At 38.4% G+C, this 20,606-nt stretch overlaps 1 protein-coding gene across 4 annotated transcripts in view; it reads left to right on the top strand.

Moving 5' to 3' along the window:
* cadm2a (cell adhesion molecule 2a) overlaps nucleotides 1-20,606 on the top strand; it is a 207,939-nt gene that overhangs the window by 126,313 nt on the left and 61,020 nt on the right. For 2 of the 4 annotated variants that reach the window (XM_026181417.1, XM_026181414.1), the window contains exon 2: nucleotides 15,803-15,829. The exons of 1 other annotated variant lie outside the window; for it this stretch is intronic. In XM_026181417.1, coding sequence (XP_026037202.1) covers nucleotides 15,803-15,829 — 27 coding nt within the window. Of the gene's footprint in view, nucleotides 1-9,385; nucleotides 10,152-15,802; nucleotides 15,830-20,606 lie in introns of those variants that run through there. One more of the 4 variants, XM_026181416.1, reaches the window with a different exon arrangement.

Below are 20,606 nucleotides of genomic sequence, written 5' to 3'. Positions count from 1 at the left end.
GATAGAAACCAAGAACAAAGTAATGTAAGCTTAGTAGTTAACATTATTTGTTTCTTTATGTGCCTGTGCGCTTCAATTTCTGTCATACTGATACCTGAAGAGGCTTCCAACTTATCTATACATGTAAGGTGCTCCTCCTCTTTTCATACAATTACCCATCATATTATTACCATAGATATAAGGTGTCAGATCAATTACGTAAGATGTGCAGGGTGATAATAATGGCATCAACATGCGCATTTACAGATGTGCTTTGCTTACATGAGGCTGTCAGATTCAACCTTGATCAGCTTTTCTACACTAAAAGTATTGGGTGTGTCTTGAATTAATATATTTTTGTTAAAAATTAAAGATATACTTTGTATATAAATAAATATTAATGCAGTTGGTGCCTCTACGTAATGTTGCGGTTGACTAATCCAGTGTAACGTCATGTGGGTTTAAGTTAATACGACTAATAAAAATTAACAATTGACAAAACATAAAGTTCTCAAAGTTTGACGAAAATCTTCTCAGGAGTCATCACTGTCATCACAGAGAAAAAATAAAGAATAATGAAAATGAAAACCTGGAGTGAAGCTGTAATAAGTACTGAAACAGTAGTGAGGTTATCAATATCAACATTTTAAATCATGTCAAAACATAACAAACCATCTTTTCTTTATATGCTGTCATTTTTTTTGAGCTATTGCATGGTGAATGTAAACGAATAAACTAAAATCACAAGGAGACTCGATGTCTAAAAAAGCTAAAGTTTAACATCAAAATAACAATTATTAACCTTTTTATTTTTTATATTACAATAAAGAACATTTTTGTTATTATATTTATATTACATTTAGTTTACAAAAATGAATAATAATGTCAATAACTGAGGAATGTGTTGTTTATAGTTTTAAATATTGCGGTTAAGTTGCTGTAAGCAATACAGTGTTGAATGTCCAGGTATTCAGCTGTTCCACACTCTAGAAATACAACCACGAGGTCAGAAGAAAAAAGGCATAACTGCCGGTCACGTCAACAGCTCGCATTAGCTTTGGTTTCATTTTCTGAAGAATGGCAGTCTCAGTTCTTGGTATCAATATTACATGCCATGGAGCCTGTGCACTGTGAAGTGTAATGGTTATATAACACCATTAGAAACAAGTGTGAATAATTTTACTCAACAGGCTTGCCTATATGCCATATTTTCTCAGCTGAAATTTAGTTTTGCTCTGAGTATATCACCAGGAAAAGAATTTGGGAAAACATGGTGCTTTTTTTACAGACAGATTTAATCTGCAACACCGAGCGTAGACTCCTCTATATCAAATATAGCAACATCTGGTTGTAAACTTTACAAAACAAACAAGTCATCATCAGCAGTGCAAAAATCACAAATGACAGCGAAACCGAGCTGCTTCTTTATAAGAATTGAACAATTATGGCAGTTTTGGTACGCTTAAGTTAACCAGCTATGCTTTTTAAACACTACTTATCCTAAAATTAACCTATCGGAAAACGTTTTATTTATATTTTCAGCAGATAGAGATGTGCGTAAAAAGCTACTGTATGTGTTTTTATAGAGAAGTGTCTTTCTAAGGTCATCTTGTCTGTGGTCTGTGGTGTCCTTGGCTGCTTGGCCACACCATCACAGTTTATTTGTCTTTAGGTAATTGAAAGATTACAGAGATTATCCCACAAACCCAACTCCTGCTTTTGGAAAACTTCTACCTCTCAACTCTCTCTCTTGCTCTCTTTGTAGTTCATCAGTCAATCAACCACTAGACCGCTTTAAAAGTTTAAAAAAAGCATCTGTCTAAAGAGGATATTATTTATCAGTGCCTCTTTTTAACACCATAATCACTGTAATAGATTGTACATGTGTATTTTATGCAGATATTCGCATATATCTGTCTACGTGTGTCATTAAAGCCTGGCTGCACCACAAGTCAGGATAAATTTGAATTTTGGTCTATTTTATCCACTTAAAAGAAATACAAGACAATAACTGTAGAATTTAGACAATGCCTTCATGCATATATTGGAATAGATACAGTTCTTTTTTGATATGGTAAAAGATTTAGTGGGAGTAGTGTGAAATTTTGCACATAAGGTGTGAAACCTTGTAATTCAGTTCTCTAAACAATAAACTGAAGCATAACTTTTATTAGATCCTGAAAACAGTAATGAAGTTTGGCAAACTCACACCTAACTGAACAATCCAAACGCGACTCCATTGTGCTTTAGCAATAACCTTGTCATTTTCGTGATGGCTGATTTGCTACGGTTGACAGGTGGGATTGTACCAAGTGAGCGCTTACCTCAGAGGATGAAAACGTATTCATTCAGTAAACCTCTGTGGATTTATTTTAGACTTTATATATGCAGTGGCCTTTTTCTAGAGTTACCAACTGACAATCACAGGTTGCCACCCATCTATGAGAGCATGGCTATGTGTCAGGTAACTGACATTTGAATGGTCTACTCACTCACTGTGTGGTGTTGAGGTGTCAACACCTTTGTCTGGACTTGACAGAAAGTCAGCTCTGATGGATATGACATTGCAGCTCCTTGACATTATTGCTCCCATTGAGAGGTCTGTAGGAGTCCACAGGATACAGGATACAGAATCCCTCTTTCTTTCTCTGTTTCACATACACACTCAGACACATAGCCACGTGCATTCACACGCACACTTGCATGACGTGACGATACGGGCTCAAAGCCAAATCGCATAATCCTTCAATGATCCATCAAGTGTTTGAGCACCCATTGTGTCCTGACCATTAACTGGGCAAGGAGAGCATCTTTGAGATGGTAATGTTGCCGCTGTCATTTAGCACATGGCCAAGACAAAATGCCAACTGCTAATCAGCCATGTGTGTTAGAGGAAGGGAGAGCACAAGAGAGAGAGGAACATTAAGGCTTTTTATAAATTCACATAGGCATTCTTCCTCATTATTTGTGTGGAAAACCTATCACAATCCAGCCCCAGCAAATAATTGGGTTTTTGTTGGGAATCTCGTGGAATGCAGTGAATGCTTCGTATTTATATAAACTTTCCATCAGCCGTGAACAATTGCGCCCATTTGGCAAGAAGTGGACCACAATTAGTGGGTAACTACTGACAACAAGTTCCAGCCAAAGGTATAACTACAAGGAAGCTTGTTTGTATGTATTTTTTTTCTTTGTTCCTTACTCTTATCATATTATCTTGATTAATCTTTCAGGTCAGAATAATACTTTTTTGTAACCTAAGTTCATATCAGAATCTATGTAACATGTGAGAGCGAAAGTCAGAAAGTTTTACAGTAACAAACTGTTTGTTTTGGGGAGATTTCATAAATTTTGGATATTAAAATAATTTCCTTTAGTATCGTTCAAATACAGATCATATTATCTTTGAAACAATATGCAGTACCTGCACCCACTTTACTTGGAGCAGCACGTGCATGCCCACACAAATGTGCATCATGGTGCACTGGGATGTTTGGGCGCATTGTGTGGTACACTCTGATGTTGGGGGCGGACATTTAACAGATGGTGCCAGCTACCTCCCAGGATAGTAATGTTCAATTGTCTGTGTCCAATTTACACCTTTGAAATGGGCGAAGAAGACAGAGAGAGAGGACAGTGAGAGAAATGGTACAAATGAAAGCAGGGTTTAAAAAGATACATGGAGTGTATATTTTTCTTTCTTTTTTATTATTTGTAACTTTTTTAATTATCACGTGAATTCTGTTCCTTCTTTTCCGAAGCTGCGTACACTTTAGCGTGCCTGTGTCCGCCTTCTTCTTCCCCCACCACCCCCTTAGTTACACAGCTCCCATGGACCTGTGCCTGCGGAGCGCTATAATAAGAGCGTGTTGAGGTCAACTTTAATTTGATGGGGAAAAAAGCAAACAAGTCACCATTTTATTTATTTATTTAGTTCAATTGCCACACTCGGAAGGAATTAGTTCCAGTTCAATTTGTTCAAAATGACCCAGATGAGTTCAAATTTGTCTTTGGTAATTGAACACAGTTTTTCTTTTGTTCTTCTGTAAATATAAGCTGAGCCATGAAATGGAATTATTCATAGCTCCCAGCTTTGGTTGGAAGGTAATGGGTGAAGCAAGGTGTGTCAGCACCTGGATATTTATTTTCCTTATTGAGTTTGGGGCTTTTTAATCATCTTTTTTTGTACCATACAGCTTCCAGTGAATGAATAAATACTGGTAGTCATGTATCTAATGCCTGACTAAGTCGGAAGATATTAGGGAGAGAGTAAAATGCCTTTTTCCAAATACATATAAATACATTTAAAATGATAAATTTAACTGTTTGTCATGGGTTGTGTGTTTAACAAGTATATAGAAATGGAAAAGCATTGTCATGACTAAAGTAGACACTTTAGTCATGACTTTAGTCATGTCAGAAGCAGCTTGAATATGATACTACGTTCATATGGAAATGCATGCAATTTTAATATCCTAAAAATATATCTATTCTGAAGATGAGCCTATTTCAAAAATAAAGCTTGTCAGGTTTTATGTAAATTGCACTGCCTGGGGTTTAGCTCCTGTGGGGAACCTGTGCGTTGCAGCGCTGCTTCGTTTACTACAGTAGCTTCATTAAAAACTGTTCCATTTCTCTGTCTCTCTGTCTTATGTGTGTTGATACATCTCATGTGTGCTCGCTCTGTCTTTGATTAATGTGAATCCACATCACCCACACTCACTCACTTGAGTTTTTCTTTAGAAACACCAGATGGATAATGGAAGTGTAATGAAATCTGTGGACTATACATACACACAGTCAAGGTTAGCCATTTTTACCTCTGTTTACCTCCCTCTGTTCTCTCCTACTCCACTCTTCTCCCTGCTGTCTTCTTTTCTAGTGGCCTGCCCAGGGATAGAAGAATACATGATGCATTTTTGACTACTTTTGGAGAAGGAAAAGACACTTAAAACCATTAAGGTCTCGATCTGGGTGTAGAAATAAGAGCAGGCAACTGGAATACAAAGGCGAGAACGCTAAAGTCACAGACTTGAAATATATCTTAGTCCTTTTTTTCTTTTCGTGATCCCGTCTTCACTCTCCGTTAGGCTTCTTCCCGCTGATTGCCATCATTAGAAAGGGCCATTTGCACTGCTGTATTCCACCCATGCACACGCATACACTGACTTTTGCTTTTAAACATGCAATGGTGTGCAAAGAACAAAAAATGTTTCTTCAGCTCACAAAATATTAACCGTCACACACATGTGCTCACACAAGCTGCAACATTCATTAGGTGTAATAGCCCTGCAGGACCGAAGCGTTCAGTCTCTCTTGTTAAGAATCTATTCTCTTCTGAACCTGCTGGAAAGCAACTGTAACACAATGCCCTAAATAGAATGGTATATAAAGGTGATGGTTTGAAAATATGAGGTAACAGCCTGGCTATGACTGACGCATTAACAATCACAGGGAGCTTGTGCTGTTTGATGCCAAATGGTCCCTTGAGGGTGAGGCTCACCGGTCAGCTCCCTACAGAGACGCAGTGAGCACTTTGCCAATTTACCATCATTCTACCCTTTGTAAGGCAACACAGCACAAACATGCCTTTGTTCACTGACCTTTGAATAATTCAGCTCGAGCAAAATGCTATGACACATTTTTGATCAAAGTCTCACTATCAAGGGGAGGAGGCATTTTCCAGACGCTATGTGTTCCTCTCCACTGAGGATAAAAGCTTCACTCCACAACACAATCACTAACAGTAAGGATAAAATGACAAAACAGAAGATCCCTCAGAAATGTAGGACTGTCCATTTGTTTAAAATAATGAGAGCACCTGACGCTGGATAAAGCATTACTCCCACGTAACTCTTAATCCTCTAGGGATTTCACCTCTGCGTGCGGTAAAAAATTGGAGCTTGAATTATCTGGAAGTTTTCCATGGAAATTTCCTGTCCCTTCACCCTTTGATAAATGGTTGCAGATTACAGGTTGGTGACCAGGCGTACAAATCCACTTCAAAGCTTTGTCTGGTGGAAGTCATTTGTTACCCCCAAGGCATCGATCACAATATAACCTCAACTTCTAAACAATTCATTTGAAGAAGCAGAGGAAACAGAAAGCACCTGCTGAGTTATAGGCTAGAGCTGGACTCTCCATCATCTAATGACAGTACCTGTTTGACAGACTGCATTTTTCTGCATATGCGAGCACATGTATGCATTTAGTTGTGTCTATCATCCTGTAGCAATATGTGTTTGACTTTTCTTGTTGCTGAGATTCATAATTTTGTTGCCGCCTTCGGCATTTTGCGGAAATTGAAATGTGCTTCTCGAGTTCAGGGGAATTTCTTTAAGGTTTTAAATGGCAAAACTAATGGGCTCTATGTGTGTGTGGGTGCGTATTTGCAAACGCGTAGCTATATTTGCTTTCTGCACTCGAATATGATCCTGGTCAAGTCTGCACTTTTCTTTTATCTCTCTCTGCTGTTGGGACTGTCCGTACAGCACTAGACAAGCTCCCAGAAATATGATTGCTACTGCGCGCAGACTTGATAACAGATCAACATGTATAAATCACAACGCACAAAATCAATCAGTTCTCATTAAAAATAGTCCTGCCATTCTCAGAAGTTGCCACGCAGCATGGGATATGTCAATAGTGAGAGTAATAGTTTTAGAGACTGTCTGAATCCTGACAAACATTAACAAGAGATGCAAATTCTCAGTGGAAGGAACTTTACTCTTCCCATCATTTTTTTCCTACTGGCAACACATTAATTTATTGGAATATGCAATTGTAATTACAGTCACATCTATCTGGGCCTTAATGGTGAGGCAATGATTGCTAGCTGCTGGCTCTTAATTGCAGTTACACTGTAAGTCTACATGCAAGTGAGGCAGATGTCCTTTGTTACAGTATATGCTGCACACTGTGCATTTGCATCTTATAAAAGACTCACATCACAGAGAGATGTTGTACTTTCAGTTATGAATTTATTTGGTTTGATTTATTTGGTTTTGCCTCATATGCATGTATTTGCTTCCACATTATTACTGCCAGTTTCTGGCTTGTTATTACACAGTTACAGACATTATTTAGCTATAACCACTGTTAAAAGGTCATTATTTGGATATTGATTTGGTAATTGAGTGACAAGAGTTGGCTATTTCCATGTTATTAGTGTCTTATTTCCACCTTATTTCCCCACTATTTGAACTGTAATAGAAAGTGCTGCTGGTTTATCTTCTTGTAAAAGGGGAAAATACAGCCTTTTTTTAAATATGTTTCAAAGTTGTAAATAAATTGATTATTTAGCAATGATTGTCACCAAAAGTATTACTGACGCTGTGCACAATAAATAATGTTTGGTTTTAGCCATGTTTCAAAGCCTTCTGATTCAAAGGCAAACTGTTTGAGTTAAAATATTTAAGAAAAACCTATTGTTTGCAGTCTGGCATGTCAGGTCTTTGATGTTTAATATCTCAGAAGTGTGCTCCATTCTGATTAAACCTGATAGTTCCAGGCCTATTATTTGTCTAACAGTTTTTTCAGTAAATGAAATAATGTTATATCAAACTACTCAAACCAAGGAATAAGATCACTAGAGATTTCTGCACAACACAAACTGCTTGATGTTTCTGATTAGTTCTGGAGGCAGAGCATTATATTTATGGTAGCGAGAATGCTTCATCTGAATTAAACCTTTACCATAAACCAAAGTATTTTTTTAGATTTACATAGGTTATATGTGTGCTTCCAAATGTGCAAGAGTGTGCAGTTGTAGTGAGCAGTGAATGTGTTGTTTTGTGTTGCTGTGTATGCTGTGACCTTTCCTATAGAACCGCTGTGAAGTCAAGTGACAGAGGAGCTGTATACCAAAATGTCCTGACATTAAAAACACGATGCCATGGCCACTGAATCCTTTTTCTAATATACTAACTCTAGATTGTGACCAGAGTGTGTGCATTTTTTTTATAACACAATAAAGTGTGGGGCTTTTTCGGTCTCACGTTCTGCACCACATCCACCACTGACAAAAGATTACTAAAGATGACTTTTCTCACTGTGTTGAATTTCTGTGCTAAAACTTGATCTAAATTAGTATTTGTTCAGTGATGAATCACAACATCTGTCAGCCAAGTTATTTCTAATTGCGTGGCAGATGTTTGTACAAAATCTTTATCACAGTTTTAACATAGTTGTCACGAACAAAGTGCTCAGCACCACAATAAAAAAATCAATGAGCCTCACTTTATGTGGGAAAAATTTGCAGTTGAACGAACATATTAATGATCTATTGAACGCCGGCGCGTGTCTCATTATTCTTTTTCATTTTTTTCATATATATTGACTGTACATGTTCCATTGCTTCTACTTCAGAAACGATCAGTATCATACAGTCAGTACTACTTCCTCTCTCAGTTATGCAGGTATCTAAAAGAGAAACATCAGGTGGATTTCTATTTTAAAAACAATTTAAAAATGATCTGAATGGAGCAAATAAAACTAGCTTAAATATTTGCAATGCAATCAGTATGGCATGTACTGTATGTTGCATCATGCCTCACAACTCTTCTTCTGTGTACAATTAAATATGTTGCAGCTGGCAACAAACTTTTACTATTTGGGTTTTTACTTGCCCATGTACTGTATTAGTGTAAATTAGCTAACGAAAGCACATCACAACTAAAGCAGTCACATCACAAAAGCTAGCAGGTGGTGTGATTAGGTGGAGACATACATTTAATAGGGAAGACAAACATCGTGATGTGAACGGGATCCAAATAAGAAGCACAGAATTACCAAAAGCTTAGACAAAAAGGGATGTCATTTTACTGGGTCACCTCTGTGCTCGACCTGTGCCAACACAGAAATGATGCCCAAAGAGGTGGCGGTCTATCATCAATAAGTAGTGGATCCCTTGAGTTATTTTCGTTCCACTTTGCCTCTAGGGCATGCAGAGTCACAATAACACAGCATATGTTCTTCAAAGAGGTAGAGAAAGAAAAACTACACCTTCTTAGATTTCTTAATATATTTTCAAAGATACCCAGGCTTTCACAAATTAAATTCTCAACCTCTATTAAATCCCCACTGCATACAGCACTGTGCAAAAAATTCTTGAGCTACTACTCATTTCTTTATATTTTGCTTCCAGTGAGTGAGACTTGAGCAATAGTCTTGGGCAATGGTTGTCCAGGCTTTCTGAAGGTCTTTGAAAGGGTTTTCTTTACATTTTCCTTTTTCATTAATTTTGAGTCCTTGTGAAATAGGTGAGAATACAGCAGATGGCTATCCCTAACCCTGGACTGAAAATCAGTGGAAACAGATCTTATCTGGAGTTTTTAGTTCAAACCATTATTAGTATGTGCAAAAGAGGTCAGGAGAGAGGTGCCTATATCCATCTGTAAAACACAGAGGAGGCTCTGTCATGGTTTGCTCTATTTCAGCCAGTGGTGTTAGGGATCTTGTCAAAAGAGATGGAATTCTGAGCACAGCAAAGGGCTGTCAGATTTTAATCTACCATGCATGTACCATCTGGAAAGAATCTGATTTGCCGCAGATTCATTTTTCAGCATGAAAGTGAACACACTGTCAGTGCAGAATACCTGGATAGAAATACACACAGTGGAACATTATCAGTTATGGACTGGCCTCCAAACTGTTTGGACCTCAACATTATTGAAGCAATAATGCTTCAACTATTCCTGAAGAGTCATGAAAGAAATCAACATATACTGATTAATAAAAGTAATAAAGCCAATATTGATAGTAAAGCTTGTTAGATTTGTAAAAGCTTATATACTGTATTTTCATATATGTTTGTATGTGTTTCAATAAATTGCTCCGCCTATTTCACATGTTCCTGCCAAAATACAAAGTTCATTCCTTCAGATTGCTGCCTTGCAGATAAAAGTGTTTAAAAAAACACATTTTTTTAAAGTAATGTACTGAACTGTACTGTACGTACAAGGGTTGGTCACTGTGCTGGCAAACAGAATGTACTAAACAGAAGCTCTCGGGGCCAGATTGTCTGGTGCCATTCACACATGGTCTGGTGATGGTGATTCATAAGTTTTTTTTGCAATTTCAGAAAAAAACAAATCTGGAAGGCATTCAATCTGGGACCATAAACACCGCTACAGATCATCATCTAAAGATGGAGCAAGTGTTATGAAGAGCATGTACGTGTCATTAACATGTGTGCCTCGTGTGCCCATCTTTGTCTCTGTTTTATTGGCATTCGGTTTATGAGCGCATGATTCAACCGCAGACAGAGTATGTATGTGTAATTGTGTTAAGGAGTGGAAATCAAATATGCTAGATTAAATGACAGAACAAACAGATGTGTGTCTCTCTGTAATGGAAGAAAACATGGGTGTGGTAGACAGATCTAATAAAGCAGGCAGTATGGTGGCAATAAGCTGAGTTAAGTAACCTTGATTCCATCTATTAACACTGTTTACCATATCCTTTATTACAAAGAGATGAATCGCAGCCCTTAGCTAAAGCAGTGCTAAATCAAATAGGATTTAAATGCATTTGCTGCTAACTCAAATGAGATTCAAATGCATTCACTTGATCGCTATTTTGAAGCTGATTATTTAGCTTTGAATAAAAACAGCCGCGAATGTGTGTAGGGCCCTCTATGAATATGTCACAGTGTACATGTTTTTTACGCTCTCATGAGTATGTGACGATTGATCGTTCTATGTACAGCCAAGTCATAAGGTGACAAAGAGTGTGTTAAGGTTTTACAGCAATCTGCTCACCGGTGGAATATTGGTTGGATTCCAAAGGGCCGGGAGTACATCAGACATATGGCAAAACAGCTGCTGCTGTACGAAAGATAAGCTAAACTCTCCATCATGCCATGTGACACCTCAGAGAGCCTCGCTGCACACATCGATCTCCATAGGCTTTTTACTGCTTGTCAAACTCTGAATATATCTGCCACTGTGAAAAAAGGTAGCCTGAGGGGATAGGCAATGCAGAAGGGCAGAGTAAGACGCAGGCAAGGAAAGGGTTAATCAGGAGGCAGAATAATTTGAAAAGAGAGGTGATACAAACTCCTGAATGTGCATATGTTGAAGGAAGACGAATGTAGACAGAAAAGAGAAGGAAAACAGGAAGGATGTTGTATTGCAACATCCTTCCTCACGTCCTCCCAGGAGACTTATACCCCGAGGGAATACTGTGATCACTGCTATGTATGTGTGCATGTACATGCCTGCGTGTGTGTGTGTGTCACAGTAGGTGGTTTCAGTATGAACTATCACACAGTTTATTCATGACAGCTCCCTGCTGATGGATACAGAGACACCGAACAACCTGCTTGCACCTCAGTACTTTCCTGTGTCACCAACATGCAGTCACTCACTTTTCATTTTCTTAGATAAAATGTCATTGTTTGCACATTGCTTAGACAAAGATCCTGCTTTAGATAATACTTGGAAAGAGTGATGGCATGCATGTGCATCCATCTGTTCATATTACAGTTATATTTACACAGTTTGAAAAAAAAAAAACCCCACCAAATGTCTTAAGACGTGATGTGTTAATGACTGTCTTTTGTAATAATATATAACATGTATCCAAGAAGCATGAAGTTCATTTAATGCAGATTACTTTCACCCTGCAGGACAGACCCCATTTTTACTACGCACTGTTATTTGTGCACGCAAGATGCCATGAAATGAAGTTAAAGCTGAAGTGACATGGGTGGCAGACAAGTTCCAAATTAAAGCAGTTGAGACTCGATACAGACAGTGTTATTATCTTATGGCTATCATGCCTAGTTACACATTCAGCAGAGACACAGAAGCATACTGGAGTTCTAACAAGTCTGAAACCGTGGCCAAACCCTAATTCAGACAAACCGAGAGGATTTACGTGATAGAAACACATCAGAAGGGCAGTGTAACAAAATAAGGGAAGGGCTGCTTAATTGCTTCAGCTAACTGCACGGATACCACTGGTATGCTAGCTAAGCTTTGTGGTGAAAAATACTTTAACGGGTGTCTGTTTAGCAATTCTTTATTAAAGGCTTGTTTTGTGTTGGGGTAAACAACGTGTGTGTATATATATAAGTAATAGTAATTGCATTATTTAATGGTTTTCTAATTAGATTGTGTTCATTATGCTCGTAGTCATGTAGAACTGTTAATCCCCAGTCCAGTTAGTGTTGGGTCTGGTGAAATCTATAATGCAAGTTTTCAGGCATAACTTGAGCTTAAAGACTGCCGAATAATGCAGTCTGTTTTTCAGTCATGATCCAATCTTGATTAGGTAATCATGAATATAATATTGTAATATTTATAGTTAAGCCCCATCCGCATCCATAAAAGGGACTTTAGACATACACACATAAATACTAGTTACTGATGTGGTAAAATTGTTGTCTTTCCCATTCATTTTCCCTCTCCATTTCATTTCCAGGTCAGTACACACTGTGCTTTACTCCCATTTATAGTGGCTTCAAAGTTGAGGTTAATTAAACATGGTAACTCCCTGTTTCTCACCACTAACAATTATTTTGTCACCAAATTTTTATTGACATTCCATTAGCATCACTGTTTGTGCCCTCTCGAATATCCATTTCTGCTGCAGCCTCGGTTTGGTCCATCGACTAAAAGTGCTGGTAAAGAAATATTCATAAATAAAGTGGTGTGTTGATGTGCTGAAGTGAACTCTCTTCTGAACATGAAACAATGGAAAAAGAAGCGCTTTTGTGTGGACAGTATACACAAACAGCCAAACTTAATCCAATTCAGGTGTTACATCCTCATCTCTCTCTAGTGGATTCTCTCCAATCAGTATGAAGTATTGAGAGCGTGTAATAGGTGGCCATTGTGTAATCAACTGGGGATACTATGCTCACTCCATGGTAAAATGGGGGAATGAGAGAACGGGATGAAAAGCGTTTTATGCAATTTCAGCTTGACTTGCAGAACTGTTGTGTCGGTTGCCTGGTAACTGTAAACCTGAGACGCAAGTGTGGAGATGCTAGTGAAAAAGTCTCCCTCCATTTCTTTTTTTTCTCTTTTCTTAGCAGCTTGTCCTTTATGTCTCCCTATCAGCCGTATACGCTGTATATTCCTCCTTTGTTATGAGTGAAAAGTTGTAAAAACCCACGTTTTTTTTCATCTTTTGTCTGCTTTTTTCCCCCACAGATTTTGACTTAGAAAGATCACAGAGGCAAAGTTGTGACAGGGAACTCATACTTTGACAGCAGGCATGAAAAGCAGGGATATAGAGAGGTCAGACACGGCTAAAGGAATATTTCACAAAGCCTTCAGTCTCATGTAGAAAGCAGCCCTGGTAGACATGTAACATCCACTGCCCTTTTGTCTGTTGGGCCCTCTCCCTCTTGACCGGTGACACAACAACAAGGTGTAAAAATTTCAAGTGTCTGTGTGTGTCTGTGTACATTTGCCTGATGAATATGACATATATGTTTCTTTTGTAGCACTTTTTCTTGCATTTTCTTTTGTCTTTCATATTCTCACTTCCCCACGCTACCTTGCATCTTGGCAAGTTGTGAAATAGTACTAACAAAGCGTAATCATCTCTGTCAGCCACTGAAAATTGGCTATCAGGATTTAATGGCCCTCAAATATAAACAAAACAAAATCCATGTGAGAGTCAAGCGAGTGTACGGACTGTTTAGCAGCTGGTTTGTATCTCCGGGCCCGAATTCAAGGATTACTTTTTGCTCCCTTTCTGATAGTGAATTTAAAATTCTGTATGAAATTTCCATATTTGTCATTGACAGAGAGCGCGGTTTATTAATCTGTAATCGAAAAGAAACCACAATAATTTTCATAACCTGCAGACTCGGCACCTGCAGTGAGATTCTCTTTGTTCTCCCTCTCCCTCATTCTTTTTCAGGCCCTGTCTCTTAGAGCTGTACACGTTTTCAGGCTCACTGGAGGCATTCCAATAGATCCATCAATTTGGCAAAGCAGTGTGTGTGAAGCATAAGAGTCATTCCCTCAGGATACACACGCAAATACACAGACACACACACGCACACTAATAGACAATCTATGTTGTTTATTTGCCTCTCCTCTGTGTTTTTACCCGCAGGATGTCTCAGAGGTGATGCTCATGTGTTGGTTAGGTCCTCTATGTTGTTATTCCCTTTGTTTTTCATACATGGCTTTGCTGGCCTGTACTGAATAAGCTGCTAATTGAATACTCCCATAGTGTGCCATACACTGGTTTGGACACCATCCCTGTATGTCCTTTACTTCGCTGATTACAGCGCTGTCAGTCACAGGATTAGGGATGGGTATTGATAAGATTTTCACGATTACGATTCCATTTTCGATTCTGTTTAACGATTCGATTCTTTATCGATTCTTTTTAAAAAAGGAGAACACTAAGGTCGATTAGCTTAGAACTTTGTTTTATATCTTCTCTTTGAACAAGATAGAAATTTAGGAGTAACATGGCCTTACAAACCCAACAGTGACATCTTAAGAGATCCACAGCCTACGGCTCTTCAATGGGGTGTCACAGGGTCCCCAGGAAAAAAATAAATAAAAGAAATATTCTTCTGTAGCAATAACAAAGTATAACATAAATTTTTCTGTAGCAATTACACAAGAATATCCAGTAATGTCCCTGCCTACAATTAAACACATTCACATACCGAATGTCGGGGGCATCTGCTGTGGCAAATGGGTGCAAGCCTTTGACCACAAACTTAGCCACTGCTCGGTGACATTCGTCTATCCTGGCCTGAAAGGAGACGCTACCGGTAGACTGCAGCGACAACTGCCAGCATCTGAGCCAGACTCTGTCTGTCTCTCTCATCATGGTCACCTAAATGCACAGTAATGGCAGGTTTTGTAATAAGGCAGATCGCGCTAACATAATATGCACTGTTAGTTGATTATTTACCTGCCGTATTAAGGGGAGAGGACGTGCAAACGTTAACACTGCTGCTGGGTTGAGATTTACGAGTCCGGAGTGGAATTAAAAACACGACATTCATTTAAGGTTATCACGTGTTTTGTGAGCAAATGCTTTTGCATATTCGTAGTGTTTCCTCCCTTAAATGAAATATCTACTTTGCAAGTATTGCAAGTTGCCCTGTTGTCATCCATTCTCGTAAAGTATAAACAAACTTTTGAGCGTTTGAGCTGCTTAGGCGCCGTGTTTCCTGCCAGGTAAATGACGCTCCGCAACGTGGTGACGTCATTCGGACTGGAATCGATAAGGGAATCGTTTGCAAAAATGGCAAACAATTCCAAGGAATTGAAACAGTGGAAACCGGTTCTCAACAAGAACCGGTTTTCGATACCCATCCCTACACAGGATGATGTGATGGTTCACCGGTGTCGGAATGTGTCACTGCATCCAAACATATAAATCATTACTATGAAACAAAATCTTTATTTTCTACCCAAAGTCAAATGACGCACGGCAGCACAAATCCACAACATGACACGTACAGTATTGCGCAAACCCATATACTGTAGGTCTGGCAGTTAAAAAACCAAAAGCACTCTTGCACGATCCACATGATGTGTCTCGACTAATTAAAAGGTGTCACACTCTAAGGTCTCAATTTGCTGATGAGCTAAATCAGGACATTCTCTTTCAGGGTTGACTGATCTGTGCGGGTGGGGGTTCAGCACTTGTGACTGACATCCGAGATAAAGACAATGCTGTTTCTGCACATATGCGACAGATGCAGACACGCTGTTCTTCCTACAGTTATCTAATCAGTTGTTCTGTCTTCTTTCTTTGTTCTTTTTCCTCTGTATTCTGACATCTGCCTCTCTTGCTGTCCGTCCAACCCCACTTGCCTACTTGGGGACTTCAGTGATGGCTTCAAAAGGCAAAGTTCGAGGTGAGTGGTGGCTGCTGCTGCTGCTTTTCCCGCTGTGCCTCAAACTCAACCTGACAAACCAATATCAGAAAAGAGACTTAACCTTTTATTTAAAAAAATTAATGGACGGATATTTTAATCTATTTGCTTCTATTCTTTTGTGTGCGTGTGTGTCTGTGCTGTTGTTCCCTGACTATTTTGAGAATAGTCATATTTGTGTATTTGGATGAAATGTGTTTTTTGTTTTTTTCATTTCGGATTTCTATTACAGGGTTTTGCCATAGTGGGATTTATCACTATCCCAACACTGAAAAATAATGTGGAAAAACTAATTTGTTTGAGAATAAAATTAGACAGTTTGTTTCAACATAGATTTTTAGATTTGTAAATTAGTACTAGGGAAAAGGAAATCATTTAGGTATGTATATAGTGCAAAGACAACCCAAGGTCATGCAATTATTAATCAGCTATTTAACTGTGTGATAATGTCCTTTGCCATTGCTTTTATTGGAAAGGTGGCAGTACATTAAAGAGATCCAAATCTTCTCCATCATCTTCTGTGTCTCTGCTATGGCAGCGAGAACGGATTATAGATCAAAAAGTGAGTCAGAGAGGAGAAGCAAAGTGTTTATTTGAGAGCAGATAACCTGATTTCATTCTGCGTGCCTCAGCAAATATGCTTCTCAAAGACTAAGAATTTATTCAACCGTGGTTATAATCCCTTTCTGTTTAGTTACCATCTTTGGCTAATGATTACACACACACACACAACAGTCACTTCCTAAGCAGAGATGTGATCATAATTCAGATGAAAGGATTGGTATCAGCTAAGGTTGGCATACCTAATAAAAACACTCAAACTGTATCAAAGCATATTTGGCAGAAATGAAGCTCCTTTTTTTTTTTATAGATGTTTCGCAGTGATTATGCAATAAATACATTTCTTCAAGAATCATAATCTGAGCCAAACTTTTAAATTAAAGTGGCAGAACTCGAAAGTGTTTGGCTTTTATATAACTCAGGTTATTATGATGAGATCGCTTTGGAGCTCAGTCCCAAATTCATCGTGCAGCATGACTGTGACAACAATAGGGCAGTCAGAACCAGAAAGAACAATCCTCGACAACAAGAAGAACATGGCTCCCGCAGCAGATGGCATGAGCCCTGATCGCAAATTCATGGAGTCAGTATGGAATAAAATGAATAAACAGAGGCAATCAAGACAGAGGAAATATGGCAAGTTGCTCATTATTTTAAATAAAATAGCAAAACAGCTCAGTTGAACAGCTTTTATCTTAATCGAGAAGCCTCCTGTAGAAAAGTAACATTTTATAGAATTATTTCTGTGCTCAGAGCTCGTACGGACCTTCTGCACAGGTCCTTCCAGTGTTTGTTTCCTTATGGCGCATCTTAACATGCAATGCTAAAAAGCTGTATATTACTAACCCAGTCAGAATGTAATTTCAAGTGAAGGAAGCAACACTTGTTGTTCTCAGAGTTTGCCTGCTGCCGAATGGTAGATTTGGTATAATCCTCATGTTAAAACCCTGTCAGCGCCTTACGTCCTCCTTCCCTGCTATCCTCAGCTGCAGTGATAGTAGTCACAGGATCAACATCACATTCCCCCTCAACACTTCGCTACAGTTTTTTCTCATTTTCCCGCTGCGTCTGAATGCATAATGAATTTAGACCACCTCTTTCCTGATCAGCATCCAGCTGCGTGTGTTTAACTGTATCATCTCTGTCTCACTCACTCTTGATTCAATCCTCTCTTTAAAGGCTACCCTAACCTGACTATCATCCTTTTCCATCTTACCGCAGCAGTATAGGAAATCCATTGCACTCTTTAATAGGGGGAACAGAAGATGTGTAGATCAGAGTCGAGCACATGTCTCCGGCCTGCCTCTCTTACCCTTATAATGAGGCTACTGGTAGGAAAACATAACAAGCCAGATAAGATTCATGCTGATCAGTGGGTGGATAAAGGCTTAGCTCACCTCAAAGTATCGGTTCATCGGTATGTGTGCAACTGAAGGACTGAGTGGATGGTTAAGGGTGCCTTTATTCTTTTGTAAATGTGTATATATAGCATCGCCAATTACTGCATACAGCATGAAAGATTAATTCAAAGATGTTTTTTTTTTCTGTTCTTCTACTTTTTTCTTTTTTTTAAGTTGTGGAAGTTTACATCGCAGTTATATTTCACAGTCAGCATTGCAAATGAGCTAAAAAAACAGCACAAAAATAAATATATGGCACTTGTATGTGCACAAGTGACACAATTTCTAACTAAATTTAATTAGTGTTTTTTTAAACTTTACAAAATCATTATTTAGAGTGAGTCTTGTACATGCTTCACTTGCACCGTAACCATACACAACACAACACATAAATCGATTGGCCAAAATATTTACAAAGGGCTGCTGATAAAATACTCAAGTAGTCACTGATAAAATACTGTCTATATATTATGTAGATGGCATGTGGGTCTCCTCACTAATTCCTAGTAGCGCTGCAGTGGTGGTGTTTCTACAGAGTCACATGTGAGAAAACATCTGAGAATAATTCAGTGTGATCAAATGAACGTTTATTTTAAAGCTATTAGCTGCATATTGTAAATACACAATCATAACATCTTTTAATAAGTTTCACTCAATTTTCCTAATTTTCCTTCCCAGCATCCCAAAGCAGCAATTTTGGCCTAGTGGCCAAACCGCATTACTATAACATCTGTATTCATCAAGTGATGCACACTGGCCCAAAAGCATTTATTCAGTCAATGGAAAAAGAGTCAATGCGAAACTCAGTGTTAGAAACTCTGCAAAAGGCCTCTTCTCATTATAGAAAAGGCTCACTCTAAGACATAAAAGATGCGCTGTTAACATCTGGTACTACATAGCAAGGTCTCTCTCAGAAGCTGTGTCGAAGCTGTTTTTTGACTGATTTTTTATCTTATATCTATTTAAAGATAATCTTGCCCCGAGCTTTTGGAAGCACAAAACTGTGAAGTTTAGTAAGTTTGCTGCAAGCCACAGGTTGACACCCGTTTTCTGCTTTTCCATACATTTCTGTACACAACTACTGCAACTCAAAGAATACAAAGTCACAAGCAGCTCTTGTTTGCAGCCTACTCATGATGTACAATGAGTTGTTCACTTAGATGAAGAAAATTGTAACTTGAAAAATATGCATACCATCAGGAAAGTTGTGATAAGGATTTTTGCAAGCATAAATTATAGCACACATGGGAAATTTAGTGTGGATCCAGGCTTGCAGATCGTCTCAATCAACCCCTGAAAGTCCAAAAAGGAAAACCTGTAAAAGCTGGAACCTCAGCACGGTGCATGCTTATGCCACTGGAGGCACACGCACATTTTTAAAATATATATAAGAAAGCTGTTTTCCTATAGACTTCTACAGGACCGGAAGTCTTTTTGCAGCCACAACTATAACCTTCTGATGGACTGAAACTTTTTAGGCACTTCCATATACTCTGATATTATTAAAATGTAATATAGCTACACATGTGAAACTGTTTCATTTATGTCACCTGCCTAAATTCATGGATTTCAGCATATTTCTTCTCTTTGTATGTCCCGTTTCTGTTTGTGTGCAACCCCCTGCTTGTTGTCCACCCCTCCTATAGTGATACGTCCAGTTTACTGCATTAAAACAAGTCGAAAATTATTACAGTGACACCCTGAACTCTGATATTGCCCTACAACAATAAAACTGAGTTGACTTAATTTAAGTTATTTTGGGGGATTTTAAAATTCAATAAAAATAAATGCTAATTGTTATCAGCAAACTCATTCTTGTTCAACATAACACAAGGCAAGTTTTAAAGGGATATAGTATACCAGGAAATTTAATATAACAAAGTTGCTAAAACAGACAAAAAAAACCCCCAAAAAACAAGCAAAAGACAATAAAAAAAAATAAATATATAACATACATAAAACCTCAAAGAACAAAGAAAACTTTTGAATCTGATCTGTAGCAGGATTGATAAGGAGGAAGTGCACTTGTTAAATTTTGTATTTACATTTATTTAAAGTATCTATCTAGCTTGCTTTCCTAATCTTTTGAGACAGACGGCTCTCAAAGTTTAGGAGCATTAACGACGAAAACTGCATCCCCAGACGAAAAAACATTGGATGTCTGTGAAAAATATTGGCTGTCTTCCAGTTTGGCAGTAGAGGATCCAAGAGTACAAGGGCTAGATTTACTAACAGTCTGCGCCAGCGCAAAACCCTCTTTTGGCATTAAAATATCAACGACTGGGATTTACTGAAGAGGCACAGTGTCAGTTTTGCAACTGACAGGTGTGGATCGAGGTATTTTTGCAGCTGGAAATATTGCCTATATATTTCTAAGAGTTTCCCTCTCAGGCCTCAAACTGTTTTGGTTCTACAGAAAAAGTGTGAATGTGTAACTACAGCAGTGCATGGTGTGCTGCCTGACAAGGTTGGCAAGTGGTAGCATGTATAATGAGGAAAGTAATGGACCAAGACACCTGCCCTGTGCAACACCACAGGAAATGAGGGCAGTCTCTGTGGTATTATGTGCTCTACTAAATGAAGATGTGATAGTGGCCTGTCTCTACTCAGTATTCTAGTATCTGAGTTCTAACTCTTCTTCAAAAGAGGCTGTACTACAAGTGTTTTGACAGTGGATTTAAAAACTCAAATAAAAAATTCAGTTAGTGCATTTCACAATAATAATAACTGGATTAAGTTATGAGATTTAAGGTTTTCAAATAGTGTGAAACAGATGGGAAAGTTTGATCAAATTTGGA

This window comes from Astatotilapia calliptera, chromosome 10, assembly GCF_900246225.1.
Source record: "Astatotilapia calliptera chromosome 10, fAstCal1.2, whole genome shotgun sequence".
NCBI lineage: Eukaryota > Metazoa > Chordata > Actinopteri > Cichliformes > Cichlidae > Astatotilapia > Astatotilapia calliptera.
This window is presented reverse-complemented; position numbering and strand designations above follow the sequence as displayed.